The 22243-nt window shown below is 45.0% G+C and overlaps 1 protein-coding gene across 13 annotated transcripts in view; it reads right to left on the minus strand.

The window, feature by feature from the left end:
• Window positions 1-22243, minus strand: part of STING1 (stimulator of interferon response cGAMP interactor 1) — a 216052-nt gene that overhangs the window by 18577 nt on the left and 175232 nt on the right. For 10 of the 13 annotated variants that reach the window (XM_085617914.1, XM_085617910.1, XM_085617911.1 and 7 more), the window contains one exon: window positions 15188-15380. In XM_085617914.1, coding sequence (XP_085474040.1) covers window positions 15188-15380 — 193 coding nt within the window. Of the gene's footprint in view, window positions 1-2700; window positions 2766-15187; window positions 15381-22243 lie in introns of all 13 variants that reach the window. The other 3 variants (XR_014966642.1, XM_085617921.1, XM_085617920.1) reach the window with 1 other exon arrangement.

Below are 22243 nucleotides of genomic sequence, written 5' to 3' on the forward strand. Positions count from 1 at the left end.
TTTTATTACAGTGGTACAGTTAGGGCAAAACTGGGAATTAGTCGCTGTCATCAGTTGCCAGGAGCCAGTAAATGAATTCAAAGGAAGGTAACCAAATCTGAACTGTATATATAAAGTTTCCTATCCTGGGGTGTAGTCATTATTTCAAAATAGTATTCATATGAACCAGTCAATTTAAAGTTCATAAACTCCATGGTTAAGTGTCCCTGTGAGGAACTAGTAATAGAGCCCTGTATTACCCAGACCCAATATTGCTTCTTAACGGTCCTTTACTAGGCAGCAATGATAGATGCTTTGGGGCCCAATAGCTCTCTAGACCTTTTGCACCTAACAGAGATTTCAGATTATAGATCCAATTAATCTTCCTGGAACGATCAAGTGCCATAATCTCCTTAAGGGTAGCAGCATATGAGGACAGCTCTGGGGTAGACCTCACACGCAGCTAAAACAGCAAAGGGCATAACTTAGCCTTCTCAGCGAGGGTGGCTCTACTCAGATCCAGCCTTAGCCGATGTAACAGGGTGCTGCGGGTAGAGAGACCAGGGACCTAAGGAACTTGTTCTCGGAGATCAAAAGGGAATCTATCTTCTCAAAACCCCACAGTTCGGCTCCATACAGTGCTGATCCTACTGCCTTGGCCTCGTAGATCTGGAGTGGGGCCGCCACCAGTCTGCTAAAGGAAGTACTATGTTCTTTTAGCAAGGCCCCCACAATTTGTCTGTGCTTTACGGTTTGTTTGGCTACGTGGGGCTTCCATGAAATATCATCTGAGATGGTATTACCCAGATAGTCAAATGTGCTCACCTTCTCCAAGGGGACCCTAACCCCCCCCCCCCCCCCCCCCCCCCCCCAAAAATTATATTTTGCCTCTGAATGACTTATGGGAGTTAAGCTGTAAACACTTCATCTTAGAGGTATTATCCCCCTAGACGCTGCGAGTCGCAAAATGTTTTAAAGCGATCTAGGAGTAGTTGGAGCCCTCCTGGAATTTTAGAGACTAACAGAGTGTCATCTGTAAACAATAGTGTTACCACTTTATCTCCCCCCAAAATAGGAGCATCCGCTGGAACCTCTGAAAGATACTGAACCACACGTTAACAAAAAGTGAGAAAAGTTCAGGTGCCAGGACATAGCCCTGGCGTTCTCCCCTATAGATTTCTATTGGATCAGTGAGCTGACCTTGGCAACCCCAACAGACCATAGCAAGGTTTGCTTCATGGAGGCAAATGATGAGTGAGAGAATTTCTAGGGGGGAGATCCATATCATTTAATACTTGCCAGAGCTTATTCCTAGGGACGAGATTAAAGGGGTCTTAAGGTCGATGAAGGCTACATAGACACTTCTGCGACCGATGACCACTGTCTTACAGATGAGAAGGAAAAAACGAAACACCTGGGAAATGGTACTCGTTTTTTGACTAAACCCAGCATATTATGGTGACAAGATGTTACAGTCTTCCATCCAGCATTGGACCTTTAGGACGAGAGCTCGGGCAAACACCTTTTGGATACAGTCTATATGACTGATTGGTCTATAATTGCAGGGCAGAGATCTGTCACCTTTCTTAAACATAGGGATCACCTCTGCTTCCTTCCAGGATTCTGGAATTTGGGCCCCCTTAGCACTTGCATTAGCTAAAGTTCAAATATAGTTTGCCCAGTTCTCACTGTCATGTACAAACATGTCACCCGGAATGCCTTTGCGATAGAAGACATGCAGGTCTTAATTTTGCTTAAGGGGAAAAAATCTACTACTATGGCAGAGGCAAAGCCATGATTGGGGTCTCCTTCCTCTTGTGCACAGGGCCCAGAGTATAATTGAGAGAAATGGTCGTACCATGCCACGATCGAGATGTTATTAGTAGGTGGTGGAGGCCTGTTACAATCCCCCCCCCCCGGGTAACAAGGAGCCAGAACTTTTGCGAGTCCTTCCTATCGCAGGCCTCACTGTACAATCCAACAAAAAAAGAACTGTGAGTCTGCCAAATCAAATGACCCAGAGAAGTGCTGTACCCCAATTACTATAACAGAATGTTTGTGTCAAAATATCACAGTGGATACATATGCATTGAAGATCTATATATGCATAAAAAGGTTCCCATCACCCACTAGAAGTGGCTCGCTTCATCATTTGGGAAACCAGGGATTTCTCAAAAAACCATCCATCACCAGATGAACATTGATAGAGGTTAAGAGATTATCCCAGATGCAACCATAGATATGTTGCTCCAATGAAAGGAACCCATCTACAAAATGATATGGGGTGATGTGTGCAGTGCAAGTGAACTAAATTTGATGAGTAAAATTGGAAAACAAGGCACAAAAAGATTTTTTATTTGAGTGCTGCCTTGATTCCAAATTAAAAACAGTGCTGTGACAGTTTTAAACAAATAACTGTGTTGGATCTGGTCTACATGTTTCAGCATATAGGTAATTTGTACCCCAGCTTTCGTCAGGACCACGACAAGCTACTGCATATTAAGTGAAAAAAAGGTAAATCATACAACCTGAACCTTTACTAGGTCTAGGAGAAATTACCCATTAAAGTGAAAACAAAACACAATGAAAAGTAAACAGGAAAGTACAGCAATGTGTTATAGGTCACGAGATGCACAAGAAATATTATTCAATTATGGAAAAGCAACATATTAGTAAATGCATCGTATCAAGAAATTAAGATGCTTTTTGTTTAGCACTTACCCGAATGATTCTGGGTATGAGCCTCACCTCACCTGGCAACTGCTCAGGCTAAAGGAGGCACCGCTCTAAGGAAAATAAGAGGTATAGTCCAGAGTTAAGATTTAAACAATACCTCAATGTGAAATACGCTTATCCTAAAAACCAAGGCTGAGAAAACAGAGGGGGGTCAGCCTACGGATAGAAGCTCTGCCCTATGTGAGTGCAGTATCCAGGCCGTCATAATGGTGACTTTGTAGAAAGACGGTAGTTTATGAGCTCAATTGTATATATACAGAGAGTTGTATTACACATAATGAAGAGCCAGAGGAATATTGGATAAAGTTGGTACTATTAATGCAGGGAACCGACATATGTCGAATAAGTCAGACGAACGACCAAGCCGTAAAACTAGGTCAGTGGCAATTCCCCGTAACCAACTCAGACAAAAATACAAACAAACAAGCGTGCTGACTTAAAAATTTGTAAAGTTTGAATAAGGGTTCCCATGGTAATCGAATGAATGCTTCACGTCTTACCTATCCGTCGGTACCTCAAACGGCTGCCGAGCCAGTAGGGGAGGTATTCGACTAAGGTGATGTCGACTTTTTATTTACCCGGGATCTCTGTTCTCAAAACAACGTGTACCGGGACGTCCTGATGACGAAATTACGTCATTACGTATATACGTCATTACGTATACCCCCGGTGGTCATGGGAATTGTAGTAGTCACCATCTAGTGCATAAGTAAATAGCTTTGGAAAGGACCGGTGCCAAAACAAAGTCGTACTAGGTCGCCTAAGTCATCATGGGAAGTGTAGTACTTCTTTCTTAGTGCGCAACAAATGGTGTAAAAGAATGTATATTAAAATATATATTAAGGTATCAGACTAGACCAACAATATGGACCCAATTGTTGACTATACGGGGTGTTACTGTTAGATTCAAGCCCCGGAAAATCGTACAGACGGTTCAAGGTGGTCAAAGAACTCAAAATTACAAGTGTATTGATGCATGAAAGTGGAAACCACCTATGATTGAAATGACTCGCCATCTGCTGGAGAGTAAAATGACTTAATCACAGTAGTCTGACATTCAATCGCTGGAGAGCATTGCGGCCATATCAATGACACCTTAGAGGATTTCTTTATATTCAAAGGTAAAGATGTCATGAGGGACGACCCAGTGAGTTGTTGAACATCATCCATATCCACTGTACAATCTCCTCAACTCCCTCACTTGGGCTATGTTATTCAATCTGATTGGCCTGGGCTAGTTGTCTTCTAAGGGCTCTACACTCTTTATTAAACCAGGCCACCAGGGAGCTTGGCTTCAGGCAGGTTTAGATGTACAGTAAGGTTCAGTAAAGTAACTCGCTAGCTGTTCAAAGAGACCAGTATGGCAGGCTAAAATCTCGTCCAGCCCGCACGGCACATTAAGCTACGGATTGCTGTTGTGGATGACAGCAGATTCTGTTTGATAGCTCGAGCTTGCCATCATCCATGGCTACCTGGGGCCATTTGAGCCGTCGATTATTATCGGATTCGAAGTAACTCCTTAGAGATTAAGACAGGATTGGGGGGTTAGAGAGACCCACCCAGGGTGATCCTCCCAGGAGTTGCAGGAAACTGTGATCGCTTCAACCACTATGTGCCATATTTTGAGGTCCACCAGAAAATAATCTATACGGCTCGTATTATTGGTCCTGTTGAAGGTGTTAGCACTCCTACTAACCGTATCACATCACATCCTCCTCTCTAGCCCCGCAGATATCCTCTCTTTCCAAAGGCTCAAAGTTGACATTAAAGTCAACGGCTACAATTAATGGCGCTGGGAGGCCCTTTCATCCAAAAGCGCCTCTAAATCATCCACCCTGGTGCCTCTAGCATAGACGTTGTAGATGTCAAACAGGGCGCCATTCTGACCTTTAAGTTGCACAGCCAAAATGTCTGCGCTAACTCACGGTAGTTCTCGGCAAGTGCAATAAAGTACAATTAGGATTGCACTTTATTGCACATTCAGAGAACTACCGTTGCCAACCCCCCGGCTGGCCGACATGCTTTGTTTGAAGATGCTGGACGAAAAAAGGTTACGTAGTCAGGGACATAAACAGGAGAGGCACTCCATGTCTCCTGCAGTATGCAAATATCAAAACTTTTGACAAATTTGATCCAATGCGAGAGGGACAGTTTGGGTCTTACCCCAGCCACATTCCATGATAATAATCAGAGTGTGCAACCCTCTTCTAGGCTGTTAGAAGGATTAAGTGGTAGAGCAACTGGGGGATTCCCTGCTGACACATGCAGGTGGACATTCTTGAGCAGGGAAACTACTACTGTAGACGTCCTGCTGTCACTAGAAGGAAGCACTATGGGGGTATGGATATCGTTAGACGAGCTGGTTATAGAATAAGATGCAGAGAGTGCGCATTTGTCTACAAGAGAGGACCGAGAGTTTGGGAGATTTGGTGTTGGTGACTTTGGGCATACGTGGTTGTTGAGGAGTGCGAGTCAGTCATTGGCTGCTAGGGAGGAATCTCTACCCAAATGGGTTACAGGGGGACGGACAGTAGCAAATGGCAGATTTGATGGTAAACAATACTTGAATTGAATAAGTGTGGATATAGGGGAGCTAAATCTGGCATCCATGGCTATCAGATTATGTGCCACCATCCCATCAATCAAACGCAGTTCAATACAATCCATATGGTTGCTAAGATGGGTGAGCCTTCTAGCTCCTACGATATCTTCTCTTATGACTGAACGGCAGCCTCTCACATGACGGATCCAATGAATGGATTTATTTATAAGTGAATCTTCCTCGTCATGCCTTTGATTGGACAGGAGTTTTGGGGCATTTATCATATAAATGCATTTGGGGGGGAAATGCGGCACGTTCACTAACCCCCTGGGATATGTTATGGGAATGGGCACCCCTGGGATACATAGATGGATGTTCAGATGTAGGAGGAGGACACCTTTGCGTTGGTGTGCCCCTCAAGGGTCGGGACTTGTATCTTAGGGCCCCAGATGAGTCATTGGGGGCAATTGCTTCTGTTGGAGTATCATTAGAGTTAGCAGTAGTAGCTCTTGGTTGGATTTGAGTTAAGACTGTTTGCCTTAGAGAGAATGGGGTAACACACCGGCTATAGGGCAAGGCAGGGGGCTGTACTTTGCTTACACTTTTATCTAAGAGAAGATTGACCACACCTGTAAGCTCTTTTATGGCTAATTTCAACGCACTAACTTCCGCCCCCACTTCGATTATAATTCTGAGAGCAGAAGAGTCATACAGAAATGGCCCTTCACAGGGGGGAGACACTACCATCAACCCTTCTTGTCCCCACCCCAGGTGTCACAGAACCCCTCCCAGCTATCTCTCTCATGCCACTCTGACCTTGAAGAGGTGCAAACCTGTTACTAAGTGGGAGGCCGGTGTCCCCACACTCAGGGGCAGTTTGGGTTTCATTATGGGTTTCAGATGGAACTAGGTACCTAGTCACACTAATGACTGTTTCATTAGGGACGGGTTGAATCCGCTTACTACTACGGGTAGCAGGCTTCTTAAACATTGAGGGGATAGGCTTTAGGAGCTTTGGTTTAGAGCCAAGGGGGCCCCCACTGAAGGGCGGGACGGGGCCGGCCCAATGGGAGATAACATTTCTTCGCATTCGACTAATAGGTAATCAATGCGATCAATCATACAATCGCTCCCAGCATTCTTACGGGGTTGTTTTGCTTTATTGGATTATGCATGCCCCTCCCCCCACAGTCCAAAGAATTCCTGGAACATTGTATACCCCTCCAATCTAACCACAAATGGCAAGAAATACTTAAACTACTGACTCCTCACCCCGAAACTCTTATAGTTGATACCTACCATAGCCTCACCTCCCCATAAAAACAAACCTGATTTTCTATTCAAAACGCACCTCCAAATGGAAAAGCATCTTCCTGGGCCATCTTTCAGTCACTAAAACCAACAAAATCCCATAAGATTTCAAATTATCTACCTCCCCATCCCTACCTTTTCTCTGAGAAATTGACATCTCCATATTCAAATCCGGTAACATTCTCATTCAAGCATCTGAACACCACCTCAACATATTTGACCACCACTACAGCTCCCTGGCAGACCATCTATCCAAACCAGCCCCCAACCCCTCTTCCTCCCAATTGTCTGACTCCCTCTTGGTATTCCCCCCCCATGGCTCTGAGCCCATGCCCACAAGGCACCCCAACTGTGCACACCATCACCCAAATTCACACCGTATCTAACGACCGACACCCTCAAACCCATCTCACTACCTCTAACCTCTCTACAACTCCCAGACCCCTTCACCCTTAACTTCCACCTTCACCCCCCCTGCGCCTATAGCACCCTCTTTGAACTACACTCTCCCCACGCAAGCGGATGCAATTAAGTCCTGTCCCCCTGTCCCAGTACTTCCGACTCTTTCCCCCCCGCACCAATATTTCCACCGCTGAATTTCACCCCCCCCCTCATAATGCTGTAACTTCCCCCTCCATCCCTCTCTCCATCATATCTTCTCCTCTGGCTTCTCGGCCTATCTACATGATTGACCCCGCCACCTCCACATCCAACATCCCTAGCTCTCCTCTGACCCCCCCACAGCATCTCCCCCCCTCCTCTCATCAGACTTGCGTCTCCGCCCAACATTGAACCCCCTTTCTCCCCCCTCCTCGTCGTCCGAGCTAACACTCAATCTTATTGCTCTGACACTTTCTAACATTGAACTTAATCTCTCAACCGTTCAGACGGAACTTAAAAGACTCAGAGAGGATTTCAACGCCCTTAACACCAAGACCCTCCTCAATCATAATGACTCCACCTGCTATTGCCTCACTTCCACCACCCGTTGGAAAACTATTCCCCTTCGCACCAGATCTTTTAGGCCCCGCTAGGAACGGCCTCTCCTCTTCTGTCATTACGGACGTATGCAACTCTTACCTTCCCAAACCCCTGATCCCTGTTCATACCCTCCCTTATTCCAGCATCCCAGTGATTTTGGGAACAAGCAGAATCCCCTCCTCTCCAATTTCACCTAGACCCCCAGCTCAACTTACCACCAAACACTCGTGCCCTACCACCAAACCCAACCCTAAGCCCCTCTCCTGCATGCTCGTTAACTGCTGCTCGGCTGTCCGACATGCAAGCGAAATATCAGAAACCATCCTCAGTGAAACCATCGACATTGCCTTCCTTACAGAAACCTTGCTTAATGACAACTCGACGACCATCCTTGACCTACTCACCCCCCCTGGCTTCTCTATCATTAGGAAAGACAGACCAGACAGAATAGGAGGTGGCATAGCTGTTATCTATAAAAATGAACTTCAAGTCTCCTGTGTTAAAAATACTGACCACTTAACCTTTGAATATCTTGGCGCCGAACTCACTATACAGGGTTCTCCCCCAATTTGCCTACATAATATCTACCACCCTCAGGGTGATCCTCTACCCTTCGCTGATGAACTATCCGACATTCTTTCTCAATCCTCACTCTCCAACGCGAAAAATCTCTTCCTAGGATATTTTCACATCCACTGGAACAATTCTGTTGACCCCACAGGCAGCCACCTCAGCAATCTTCTAGAGATCAATGGCCTTGTTCAACTATGTCACTTGCCCACCCACACCAAAGGTGCCACTCTCGATGCCATCATTTCCAATAATGACTTGGCCTCCCTTTCCAGCATCCTCGCCATCGACTTGTCTGACCATCATCTTATCCTGTTCAAGATCGAATCCATTCCCCTCCCCCCTATTAAAAATTACAAACCCAGGAAATGGACCAGAAATCTTAATCAAATCCCTCCTGGCGAACTTGAGTCTAAGCTACAAGCTCAACTTCTCCTCACCTCTACCTCTCAAGACGCCAATGAGCTCACTGAGCTTTTCAATAGGACCGTCAATGAGGTCGTAGACCTCCTAGCCCCTCCCAAACTAAAGAAACAAAGAACCATTCCACACAACACTTGGTTTAACTCTGACCTCAATGACGAAAGACGCTCACTTAGACTGACTGAAAGAACATGGAGGTAACACCCTTCCCCCGCTCACCTTGCCTGTCTCCGTGCTGCCAGATCTACTTATAAAAAACACATTTTCAAGAGAACACAACTAGATCATGCCAAAAATAGACCACAGCCCCCCTTAAACTTACTGCCTCAACTAATAGATGTGAGGAAATTAGCAATTTTTTCTCGGATAAAATCGCCAAAAATTGATCAGTCCTTCCACCTAACTCAGATCCCACCCAATCCCCCCTTTGCCACTAACATTACATTTGACGATCCTCCCATCCCGTCTCTACCTCCTGACTATTCCACTCACCTACACGCTACAACCCCTCCAGAATCCAGCCTTCCCCTTGTGAAACTGAAAAACAATGCATCCTGGACTAACTTCCACCCTGTGACTGAGCTCGAAGTCTTTAACATCATCGCCAAACTTAAGCCGACCTCACACACCAAAGACCCTCTCCCCTCTAGTCTCTTCCAGAATCTCAACCACATTATTGCCCCTTATTGGACCACTATCATCAACACCTCCCTCGCCACAGGAGGTGTCCCTGACTCCCTTCAACTCTGTCAAATCACGCCTATTCCTAAAAACCTCACTTCAGACCCAAATGACCTGAACAATCTCTGCCCTATCTCTAACCTACCTCTTCTTTCCAAAGCCCTTGAAAAATGTGCTTTGCTTCAATTGGATAAACACATTAACAATTTCAACCTTATGGACTCCTTGCAATCTGACTTCAGAAAAGGCTGCAGCACTGAATCCGCCATGCTAAATATAATCGACGACATCCATTGTTCCCTTGACAATGGTGAATCCTGCCTACTCATTCTCCTTGAACTTTCGGCTGCCTTTGATACAGTCAACCACAATTCCTTATTCAACTAGCTCAAGGCCCGGTTTGGCCTTAACGGACAGGTCCTTAAATAGTTCACCTCATTTCTCCAACACAGAACACAACAGATCAAAATTAACGACTGCCTATCTAACCCCTCACCTGTCTCGCTAGGTGTCCTCAAGGCCCTATTCTCTCCCCGTCTCTCTTTAACCTCTTCATGAAACCCCATACCCTCATTCTGAAACAAGCGGGAATCAATCAAAATAGGTCCCACTCCGATGTACTTCATCTCAACCATACCTTGAAAAAGATCCAATCCTGGTTCTACTCCAATCATCTCAAACTTAACCCAAAAAAAAAAGTCACCCTCTTCTCTCCTAAAAACAACAGGCTCCCCATCCAAACCTGGATCTCTGACCTAACTGTTCGCTCTCTTTGTCCAATTCAGTGAAATGACTTGGTATTATCAATGACAAAAATCTAACCCTTAACGACCACATAAAAAACTCTGCTAAAGGAGCTCTCTTCACTCTCCGTCATCTGAAGAAAATCAAACCCTTCATTCCACCTGAAGACTTCAAACGGGTTGTCAAATCCCTGGTACTCTCTAAAATTGACTATGGTAACGCTATCCTCACAGGAACCCCTCAAGCTCACCTAGCCCCACTCAGATCTATGCTCAACTTAGCAGCCAGGCTTATCACTGACTATAACCGTTTTGACCACATCTCCCCTGCCCTGAAGGCCCTTAACTGGCTCGCCGTTGAAGGTAGGATCCTCCTACAAGACAGCATGTATCACGCATAAAGCTCTACACCAGAATGCCCCGTTGTACCTCACAAATAAACTCAAAAAAACGGGTGGCTCCAGCCGATGAGGAGCACTAACACTTTCCTCCTCGTCCCCCCTTATTCAAAAAGAAAACCACTCAATCTCGCTCCTTCTCAGGAAACGCGCCGAACATCTGGAATGCCCTCCCCAAGGAGTTGTGTTGTAATCCCTCCTACATCGGCTTTAAAAAAGAACTCAAACTGCACCTTCTCAGCAAATACTGGGGTCCTTATCCTGGCATTTGACCCTGCACTCTGCCTCCCCTGTCGTTATCCTCCTCTACTTCACTCCTTTTCTCACCTCTCCCCTCTCCTCTTTTTTCTCTCTCCCTGTGCACTCCTCCCCAACCCCCCCTTTTCTATCCCCTCACCCCCATCTACTTCCCTTACCTCCCTCCTCCTATATCCCTCCTGGTCGACCGTTTCCCCCCTCTACCCCAATTTGGTTACCCTCATCTATTCTTACCTAATTATGCCTCACCCGCAGCCCAGAATCTTTTTTTCTCCCTCTGTCACTCTCTATGTAAATGTATCTGCTTTGTTGTTACTATGTTTTAATAGACCTCCGTTGAGTGCCTTTTTTTCATGTATATTGCCCTTGGCTCATTTCAGTTTGACTTTACTTGCTTTTATATTACCGGTCTAATGCTTTGATATTGAACAATCCGTTCTTTGTCCTGTAATCTTGTGTGTGCACATGTAAAGCGCTCTGATACCCCCGGGTCGAGCCAGCGCTATATAAAACATTTCAAATAAATAAATAAAATGATCTTAAGGATCTCAGTTTCATTTAGGGTTTTGAATTTGCTTTATGTTGCCTAATTTTTTGTCTTAATGGGCTGGTTAAAGTCTAAAGTCTGAGACTTCCCTTTTGTAGAAAATTCCAGTTGCGAAGTGTGTGTGCTGATATTTTCCCTTAACGTTGCTCTGTCTATAGCAATTGAGTTTTCAATTTTGGTAATTTTGTCCTAAAAAAAGGTTGAGAATGCTTCATAGTTCACCATTGGGGTGTTACTGATCACATTGGTATTGTTGGGTCCCATTTTATTGTTTGTCAGTTTTGAAGAGTGTACAAGACTGGTTTCTGGCATTATATAGTTGGGATCTGAAGAATGATGCTTTGGCATGCCATATGCACTTTTTGTAGGTATTTCTTAGGTCTCAAGGCTATTTTACATGCATTGATGGGGGTTTGTGCAACCATAATCTCTCTGCTCGTTTGAGTCTCCTCCTTTCTTGATTTAGGTTTTGGTTGTACCATAGGGGAACAATTTGTTTTTAATTTTTTTGAGGCGGAGTGGGGTTACTACTTCCTTGGTGTCTATCATTGATTGGTTGTAGTGCTCAGTTCTTGTAAGCTCCTTAATTCTCTTGGGGACGTGAAGTTCCCTCTAACGCAGAGAGTATAGATTGCACCTGTTCATGTTTTGGGTATCTCATATCCAGTGTTTGATCTCTTGGCCTTTTGCTTTCTGTGCATGCTGCAATGTGGGAGATGATTGGGTGATGGTCGGACTAATCCACTGGGTTGACAGATTCAATGCTTAGGGCTCCTTCACTGGATCTGATTAGGCCCAGCATAGCTTCTTGGGTGTGTATTGGGCTGGTGCAGGCTTGCACAAGGTTTTGATCAGAGAGGATGTTTTTAGAGTCAATACCTGTATGGCTTCTGCTCCGTTTCAATAGAGGTTGAAGCCCCCCCAAAAATGGTGTTTGGTTGAAGCAGGGAGTGTACTGTAATTGTTTCCATTATTTGACTGCAAACATCCCCCCCCCCCCCCCACCACTGCCGAAGATCTAGGCGTTTGATGGTGAAATTAGAGGGTACTAGGATGTCCATATGGGGGTGGAAAAGTGATTTAACCACATTTCAGTAAGGCATATATTGTCAAGTTTGTGGCATAGGCTAGCTTAAACTCGGTTGGTGGCATGTTTGGTTGCCAATCTGGAGTTGTGCAACATGCTCTTCAGTGATGTCTCAGGGGGCTTGGTTGCATGGTCATGGATAAGAAGGGTTGAAATCAGGTTCTCATGGTTTGCCATTTGTACTGTCAGACGTGGCCGCCTTGTGTTGTTGCTAGCAACATTTGGTATGTCATAAGTCGGCATTGTGCGAGGCTGTGTGGCTTCCTCATAGGCTTGTAGCAGGGCTTCAAAGACCTATGTGGATAGTTGACAGTGTGCTCTCTTAGATCGAAGAGTGTCATTTGGTGCTAGTAAGGATATCCATGACTGAGTTGGAGACCCTGTATGGGAGATGGTATTTTGTGGGTGGGTGATGACACATAATGTATTTGCATCTATGCATCTTGTAGAGCTAGTAAGGCCACACTTGCGTTTGTACTGTTGATTTTTAGCTCCTGCTATCTAGTTGATTTTGTGATCAAGATGATTGGAATGGGAGTGTCTAAGGTTTGAGACATTTCCTGGGGTTGCCTCCTCACGTTGTTCTTTCTGGTGGACCACTCTGGGTGGGTGTAGGTTGGACCTTCCGGTGCCTAACCTGGGTCTATTCTAGGGTGAGGGTGTTTGTATGGAGGGTGAATATGTGTATATGACTCTGCCCCTCCTACGTGGTTAGGTGGACAGCTGAGTTTACGACAATCGTCTTTTATGCAGGGCCGAGCCTATTAGACTGCATCCCTGCTGTGATCTGGTGGGGGGCTGTGTGGGGTTGGGTAGGAGACCTAATTAGATACACTTGAGGTAGGTCTTGGTGCTCCAAGTTGATGAGTCCAATTAGTTCATGGATTGTCTCTGTAGTATGGTGGTTCAGTATGGATGAGTGGCTGGGCATTTTTGGTTGATCAAACTCATCTTGAAAAGTCTCCAGGTACCAGAATGTTCAGAATATAATAGTTATAGTTTTACAGAAGTACTCAAATGGAAAACCTTTGCATGTGGAAGTGTAATATAAGTTTGATATAAATCTGCATTAGCACATTACCTTGCTTTCTCCATGGCAACAATATTTTTGCCCATGGAGGTACTGATCCGTCTAGACCGTCATCAAACACACATATCTGTTCCTTCAACCACCTCTACTGTGCAAACACACATGCTACTCCCCTGCCAATGTAGACATTTTTTCCAAAGGTGCAAATGTGTAATATTGGGAGAAAATTATTTTTTTAAATTGCCGATTTTAATGATGCATAGAGTCATAATTGATGAATCAATGATGTTGCACTTGAAATGAATTTACTGAGTCACTTTGAAATGTCATTAATACTGTGAAGTAGTTTTGCCACATTTTCATGTGAGAAGCCATTTATTTGAATGTGGATTCAGTTTCTGGTGTTCTACTCGGATTGCTCCTGCTCATTCCCCCTCCCAATCAGTGTTCTGCTGCAAACCATCCCCCCTCTTGTTTCTGTGGATCAAGGGAATGACGTCAAGGATTCAAGGATGAACAACTGTGTTAGGAAGTGTGTATTGTGAAAGAAGCTTTCATCGTGTACCCAAATTATCATATTCAAGGACTTCTGCTGGATGTTCCGCTGAAGGTATGCTAATTCTATGAGTCACTGATTAAATAATGTTTAATTTTGTGCTGAACATCTCTGGAGTGCAGTTGCTGAGAGAGTAGGTGGAAGATTTCTCTTACCTTAAGAAATGGGTTAGTACTAAATATTTAGTTTAGTATTTTGCTGTTTCTGATTTGCCAATGCGAACTTTACCATGATCTACCATGCTGAATTTGCAGAATCTATTAATAGGCTGTGTAATTTGTGTATAAAAACTCCTGGGCTTTGGAATCATGGGGGTCATTTTTATAGCTGCCTCTAGGGAGAGTTCTAATTTTTTTCCCTGAGACTATGTCCATTTGACTTAGATTTTCTTATGGCGATGCTGTTAGTACTCTTCATGGGTTTGACTTGGAATTTTGCCTAGACTCGAATAATTGGGTCTAAGTTTTGTGACTTTGTATTACTGTATATTGACCATTATGCCAACTCATACATTTTTCTCTGTACCACATTTATTAGTAATTCTGTAATAAATCTATGTTTACCTTATTGTTTTTATCTAGAACTCAATTATTAATGCTTCCTCGTTTATTTAGGTTTTTTCTGCGGAAATGTATATTGTTTAATGGGAAGTGTAGTCTCTAACCACTAGATCTATTAGATATTCTGGAGCCAAATTGATTGAGTGAAAATTCAGGTGATCGAAATATTGGGGTTTGGGTGATTATTGGGGTTTGGCTCCCTCACCAATAGTACATTTCAGAGAATTTCCAAGATAGAAAGCTACCTATATGGGCTATGAAAATTCACAGAGCCTGTGTTTCTGGTTGTTTACCTGGTTGTAAAAACAGGATCTCCAAATAAAGCCCAAAAACTTTCCAACCCACCTTTCCCCGAAATCTGCAAATGCAAAAATTCTAGTATTTTGGCAGAATTGACAAATTCTAAAATCTCATTACATGAGTATATTGCCACCAATCCTGATTCTATGAATCAGGATTGGAAAGCTTGCCCTCGCAAATGTGTTTATTTGCACTCCTAGCTTGAATTTCTTAACCAAAAACATTATTAATACAATTATTGTAAGATTATCTCCCTGAAGAAAGAATTTTATAATTGTTTTTATACCATCTATTTTTCAGTCATTAAAAATTTGGTGGCACCTCAAGTGTACGATAACTAAAAAAAAGAAAGTAAAATAGCATGGCAAAAAATGCTTAACTGCAATCGTCCATCGTTCTACATGAAGGGGAGGGGGACAAGCAAAAGAGTTTTCTGAAAAAAAAAACTAAACACGTTTTTTTGTGAAATGGAAGGAAGTATTTACCGTCATAAACAACCAGTCTACACAAATTTCTGTGTTCAGGTTCCAGACATGTTTCCAAAATGTTTTCTAAAGTCCGATAGAAGAGCTTTGCTTGTTGGACGCGATCTTCGCTGCTAAACGCTGCACTGGATAGGTTTGACATTTCACGCAAGGATGCCAATGGCGTTGCATATTCCACAATACAGTAATATGGCTTCCGAAATAAAAGAGAAAATATAACATGTTAATAAAACTCAAGTATGTGTGGAATTGCAACAGGGTTATTTTTGTTACAGTTATTTAAAAACAATATCAATTCTAGTCGTGCAGAAATACAGAGGTGCAAAAGTAACAAGCATTTACAATGCAATGGTCTCGGCAATATTATAGGTAGAGCTATTGGTATTGCTCATTATTTTTTTTATCATTTTTGTATCCCTAAATAAATGGCATTGTCATTTCTATTGGCATTAGCTTTTTTTTTTGCATATGTGATACCTATTGCATTAGCAGAGAGACAGTGAGGTAGTGAGATAGAGAGAGTGAGGTATTGAAATAGAGAGTGAGGTAGTGAGAGAGAGTGAGGTAGATAGAGAGTGAGGTAGTGAGATAGAGAGTGAGGTAGATAGAGAGTGAGGTAGTGAGAAAGAGAGAGTGAGGTAGTGAGAGAGTGAGGTAGTGAAAGAGAGGGATGTTGTGAGGTAGTGATATATAAGCATAGAGTGATGTTGTGATGTAGTGAGATAGAGAGAGAGGTAGTGAAAGAGAGAGTGAAAGTGAGTTAGTGAGATAGAAAGAGTGAGGTAGTGAGATAGAGAGTGATTGAGGTAGTGAGTGAGAGAGAGTGAAGTTGTGAGGTTGTGAGCTAGAGAGTGAGGTAGTGATGTTTTGAGAGAGAGAAGTTGTGAGATAGTGAGGTAGTGAGATAGAGTGGAGTAGTGAGGTAGAGAGAGTTATGGAAAACACAAATTATCTAAGGTGAAGATAAATATAAACGGGACCTGCAGCGTGGACTTAGATGGCCATAAGGATTTTTAACGTATTTGTTGACGACTTAATCAGTATTCTAGAGCACGTCCTCCGAGTTCACGTATCTGCATGTATAGCGCCAAAGAACATTCTTGAAGTGTTCGCAGAGAACAGCGCTTCTTCGTTCAAGACCTCTTCAGTTTAAAGTTATTTATGTGGCAGCCGGGAACAGAGGGCCACAGTTCCACAAGCTCCCAACGAAAAGCGCGCACAAGACACAAACGACTCACCTGTCTGTATAGAGCGCTTCAAGAAAACAGCGCTGTCAGTCCCCCCTGACCTGCTTTAACAAAGCCGACCATTCACTACCTGTGCTGCTTGGTGTAAGCAACTAGCAGTGTCCATACCTCCCTACTTCGCCTACACACCCTGATCCCTCCCGTCACTGTATTGTATTGTAATTGCATTTATATAGAGCTTACTACCCCTGACGAGAAGTCGAAGCGCTTTGTCGGCGAGTAGCACGCTACTCCGGAACGATATAAGGAAACGGTGTAATTCATATCACCCTTCTACACCTTCACATCGACGATCACCCTGTCCCTGTACAGAGCGGTATAAGCAAACAGATCTGTCAATATCACCCTTCACCGTCCTCACACCGCTGACCCTCAGGGCACTGTACACAGCGGTAACACGCACCACGAGTCTCGCGGTAGCGGCGCACAGCGGTATATACTTAGAAAACAGACACTGTCATCATTTACTAACTTAGCGCCGACGGACCTTCTGAGGCTGTACAGAAAATGGTACTGTTAATAACAACCCCCTTCATGGGTTCACCTATCACACCGCTGCACTGCCGGTAACGGTACAAAGCGGTAATATTTCCGGATAAGACTTAAAATGTCACCCTTCACCGACTTAACGCCACTGAGCCTTTCATAACCGTCCAGGGAGGTCTAAGCTTGTCGTACTGTCCGTGTCACTTTACTCCTCTGACCCTGTTAGCACTACAGTACAGACGGGAAACGAGCAAACAGCACCGCCGTGGCACGTCCCACTAAACACCGGTTTCACAGGATCTCTCACACCTATGGGTACCTAAGTAACCACCTGCCAGTACCATCCACTACATAAAAGACGGGTTTACAGCATAGAGAGGTCGAAGGAGACAATACCATTCCATCAGTAACACACTTAACACAGCTGGTGTCTGAGGTCTGTGTGTTATACCTCGAATCTACAGGAGAAATTCATGACATTTTCCACAGGATGCAAATTATAAGAACATTCACGCAGGCTGGTCTTCCGCACCACCTGCCAGACTCCCAAACAACTGGAACTCACAAATCCCTCAACAGAGGGGGCATGGGATGTGAAAGGAACTGTGTCACACGCTGACGTCACGTGTGTAGTACCACAATTCACCCCAGCTAAGAGAGGCATGCACCAAGTGTTCGGTGTCACATCGTGAAGATCAAGGAACACGAACTGCCAACCAACAAACGCAGTGACAGAACAAACCATGCCAATCAACAAACACAGTGACAGAACAAACGGCAGATGTGGTCGCGTCTCACACAGCACACCAGATCTCCCTGCCACCTTCCAACAAAACTCACGCGTGAAAGCGTAGCAGAGCCAACATCTTAAACCACAGAAGTGCATAACTGCGCCCACACCAACCTCATCCGCAAATACACCCCCGACACCCTGAGATATAGGGGCAGCGGTGTGGATCGAGTGAGGCCGGGACAGTGGTGGTGGGTAGCAATGGATGTTAGAAGCACCGAGACAACCAGCGGCACACTCACAGCTCACAAACACGCTCCACAATCAAACACAACGAGGTGACACAAAGTAGCATCCCTTGCAAAGTTTCAGTGGTTGCGGGGATGCTGCCGAGACGTCACCTGTCAGTGCCAGCTAAGGACCAGTGCGCGGCACGAGGAGTCTAACAACCGCACACTGATGCGCATCATTCGAACCAACACACCGAAGTACACATCTTCCCAGAGCCGAACGAATCAATCAGATTCTGAAAAGCCAGGATCGGATTTCAAGATCACACCGGGCTTTGAATGGCAAGGCATTGTGCAGAGCGGGCACAGTGCTGCTGTCTCGGACACGATGCCCAGAAAGCGCAATGCTTTCCATTTACATCTAAGGAGAGTACAGTGTGGGGCACCGGGCACATGGTACACCAAATAGGGACAGGGTCAAAATCTGTGTGAAGTGTATTATTACCCACGAGAGATTTTTGAGAGACATGATTGGGAATGTAAAACAAGCACAGCACTGCCTTTACACCACTGCCTTTCTCCGAGGCAAAGCAGAAATGCCTCGGAGAAACGCAGCGGTGGTTTCAGATTCGGGGGCGTGGCTAAAAAGTGGAAAGAACAGCACGGAACACGCCCCCGAATCTGAAAAAGACGGAGCCTATTTGGAGGGACGGCTCTCTCCTCCAATGGCTGGCCTTCGTTTAGGAAGCCAGCCAATGGAGGAGAGGCAAAAAGAGAGGCGGGCTAAAGAGCCACTCTCAGAAACATTAAATCTCCGACTTCCGGTTCTGCCTTCGGCAGACCGGACGGTCCTCGACCTAAATAAAAATTGCTCACATAATACAGAAATATTACATAACAGATTTTAGTCAAAGTTTAAACATCAATTATTTTGGAGCTGTTGAACCAAACATCAATGAATCTAGGGAAAGACGGGCAACTGTACTTGAAGTCTAACAACCCTAACAACCTAGAGGAATGATTCTGAAGACAAAGAGAGAAAGACATCATGCATTAAGAAAAGGCATTCATTTATATATGTGGTATTTGTATAGCTCAAACCCAGCGAAAGACGGGGGAGCCCTGTACAGGATCAAAGGCAGAGAAACAATCAAGAGTGACTCTGGACAGAGGGTGCTGGGGTTGGGTGTGGGCTATTTACTGCGTTATGATGTATTATTCCTGGAAGAGGTGTCACTTCGGCTCTTTTCCTCATGGGGTATGCTGCCCGATGGACAAGGCCTGTTGCTCAGTTTTATTTTCTAGTATTTTTTGCCTCCAGTCTGATGGTGTCCTGGCTGTGGTTCTGCTGAGAGCCACTGAAGATTGTGAGCCTTTGAGCCAGATAAGTGAGTATGCCAGTTGTGATGGCTTTGTAGATGATACAGCTGGCAATTTATAATAATGGAACATGTGTTTTTCGTGCTTTAATTAATTAATCCATTATGATGCCCATTTACAAAGGTATGGGAGGATATGCTTGGCAAAGTGTAAACTATGATTGTAAGATTATGCTTGTGTATAAATAGATTATTTTGATAATTCCTGCACATTTCATTGTGGTCCATATTAATATATCAACTGCATAAACAATATATGCATCACCTTGAAATTTACATACAAAAAAGTTACCCTTTTGCATACCCTGTAGACTTTTTTTATAAACTTTATTTTCCATTTTATAAACACATACAATTTTTGCATATAAGTTACCTCGTTCATCATGTCGTAAAATTCACTACGCAAGTTCTACATGTATATCTCGATAACACAATAATAATTGTAGTTGGCTTGGCTAGTACAATGCAACATCGTGGCAGTAAATACCTTCCCCAAGAGGCCGTGCCTCAAGCCCAATCCCAGTTCATGACTCAGATGCACAGGATTCTTAACGCCTTATCAACATTTCACAAAGTCACATAGCTGTACAACATCACAAGTTGGCTCCCTCAGTGTATATGTTGATGACTTTAATTACAATCATCCCACTCCTTCTGGCACAATACCATTTTCTGATTGAGATTTTGAGACCTGCTTAGCCGCTTCCACATATGCACGAAATGGGCCCCATATGTCTTTGGGGCGAGACATGGAGGGCATGATACTGTCATAGGTATCTGCATTTACATTGCAATAAGCCAAACTGCGCTGCCAGTCCAATACTTTGGGTACTGTTTTCCTGCCCCAGTGTATAGCAACCTCCCTTTTTGCCAGCAGGAGTCCCAGCGACGCGAAGCGTCTGACCCTCTTTGGGAAGTTCACTGTGTACCACAGCAGTGCCACCTCCGATATCGGGCTGAGAGGCAAGCCGACCATCTTCCCAAGTGTAGAATGGATGTCTACCCAATAGGTCTGCAATCGGGGGCAGGTCCATGCCAGGTGTGCAAAGTCGGCGTGAGGTGCAGCACATTTTAGACATGCATGTGGCCTAGATGAATATATTCTATGTGCTTTGGCAGGTGTAAAATAAGCCAGGTGGAGAAATTTAAAGTGAATCAGTTTGTGCCTGCTGTTAAGAGAGATGTCTTTGGTGGCTGCACAGCATTTGGCCCATTGTTCGTCCGTTAATGGACCGCCTAAGTCAGCCTCCCAGTCCAACCGGAGCTTAGCGTCACACGCCGGTCTCATGGTGGCGCTAGCTTTATACATTTTAGAAATGAGGCTCGCCCTGTCAGGGTTCTCGATAACTAGTGTGAGTGGGGGAAACGATTCTGGTTCGATCAGAAATGTGGGAAGTGTCTCCCGCAGGGCTGATCGCATTCGGGTCCTAACAAAACGAGTCATAAAACTGCTGTCAGTGTATTGTGTATGGTCATCTAATGAAAATACATGCCCCTCAGGATATAAATCCCCTATTTTGACTACGTCTAAGGTCGCCAGTGTGCGCTGTACCAAGCATTCCCCGGTTAATGGGAACCACCTAGCGTTTGGCAGAGGGAGAGCGGAGGAGTATAGAGTCTCAGTGCCGGTAAGCCTTCTCAATTTTACCCATGCCCAGCTGGTGGTAGACACCGTTTGTATGTCGTGTGGATCGCGAGGGAAGCCCCTAGGAAGAACTGTGGACAGCCGATCAGGAAGAACGAGATCCGCTTCTGGCCGTAGAAACGGTATTCTTGCGTCTGGGTGGAACCATGTGTGTGCATAGCGACATTGTGCTACTAAATAATATAATTGCAAGTCTGGGACATTATACACGTCCCTTTTGTATGGGAGTGTGAGTGTTGACCAGCAGACACGTGGTTGCTTCCCACCCCAAACTAGTCTTGTGAGGTGCAATCGCAATGTCTGAAAAAAACGTCGGTGAGGGGTATGGGGATGTTATTGAAGAGGTATAAGAATTTGGGAAGTACGACCATTTTCAGTATTGCTACCCTACCCGCCAATGATAACGGTAATCTCAGCCATCGTTCCACCAGTGTCTCCAGTGTATGAACTGCCTGCCCGTAGTTTAGGCGTATAATTTGTGTGGTGTCTAAGTGAATGTGAATCCCGAGATATTTTATCGAATCGGAGCACCATTCAAGGGGGTACTCGCATTCCCATGATTTAGTGCTCGTGGTTAAGGGAAAAATGATGGACTTATGCCAATTTATGCCCAAGGCGGAGAATCTGCCAAATCGTAGAATTTCCCTAATGAAGGGCGCTAAATTAGTTTGGGGTTCCCAGACGTATAAAATGGTATCGTCTGCATAGAGAGAAACTAGGAGAGGGCCGGTGTTAAACTGCAATCCTCGTTGCAGGTGGCATTCTTAGAAATACCGAATCAGCGGATCCATTGCCAGTATGAACAAAAGCGGAGACAAGGGGCACCCCTGTCTAGTCCCACAGAAAAGCTTAAAAGGTCTGGAAAGTGTTTCATTTAAACAAAGTCGACCTTTGACCCTGTCACCAGGCAGGTCGCTCCCCCCAACCGCCACGCAGCCCCCTGTGTGATTGGACCCACTGCCCGCTGCCTACACCCGTGTCAGCCGCCTGCATCCCGGCTGTGTGTGGTGTTGCCTGTCACCTCCGTTTTGCCGTTTTTGCCTACTTGACTCTATTTTTATTCCCTTTTTATTTCTGTACCCCTGTGCTCTCACCCTTCCCTGTGCCCCCTTTTCCTTCTGTTATCCCCCCTCCCTCTGTGACCCTCGCCGCTTCTCGCGCAGTCTTTTCCCGCCGTTTTTCTCCCGCCGCTGAGCCCCTGCGGCCCCGCCCCCTCACTCCCATTGGCCGCCCTGCTCCCACCTCCTAGCTGCTCCTCCATCCCTCTGCCCCTCATATGGAGGCCGCGAAGCGGGCGCGCTCAGCGGGCGCGCCGCTGGTGCGCCTAAGGCGTGCCTAA

Source organism: Triturus cristatus, chromosome 7, assembly GCF_964204655.1.
Source record: "Triturus cristatus chromosome 7, aTriCri1.1, whole genome shotgun sequence".
Taxonomy (NCBI): domain Eukaryota; kingdom Metazoa; phylum Chordata; class Amphibia; order Caudata; family Salamandridae; genus Triturus; species Triturus cristatus.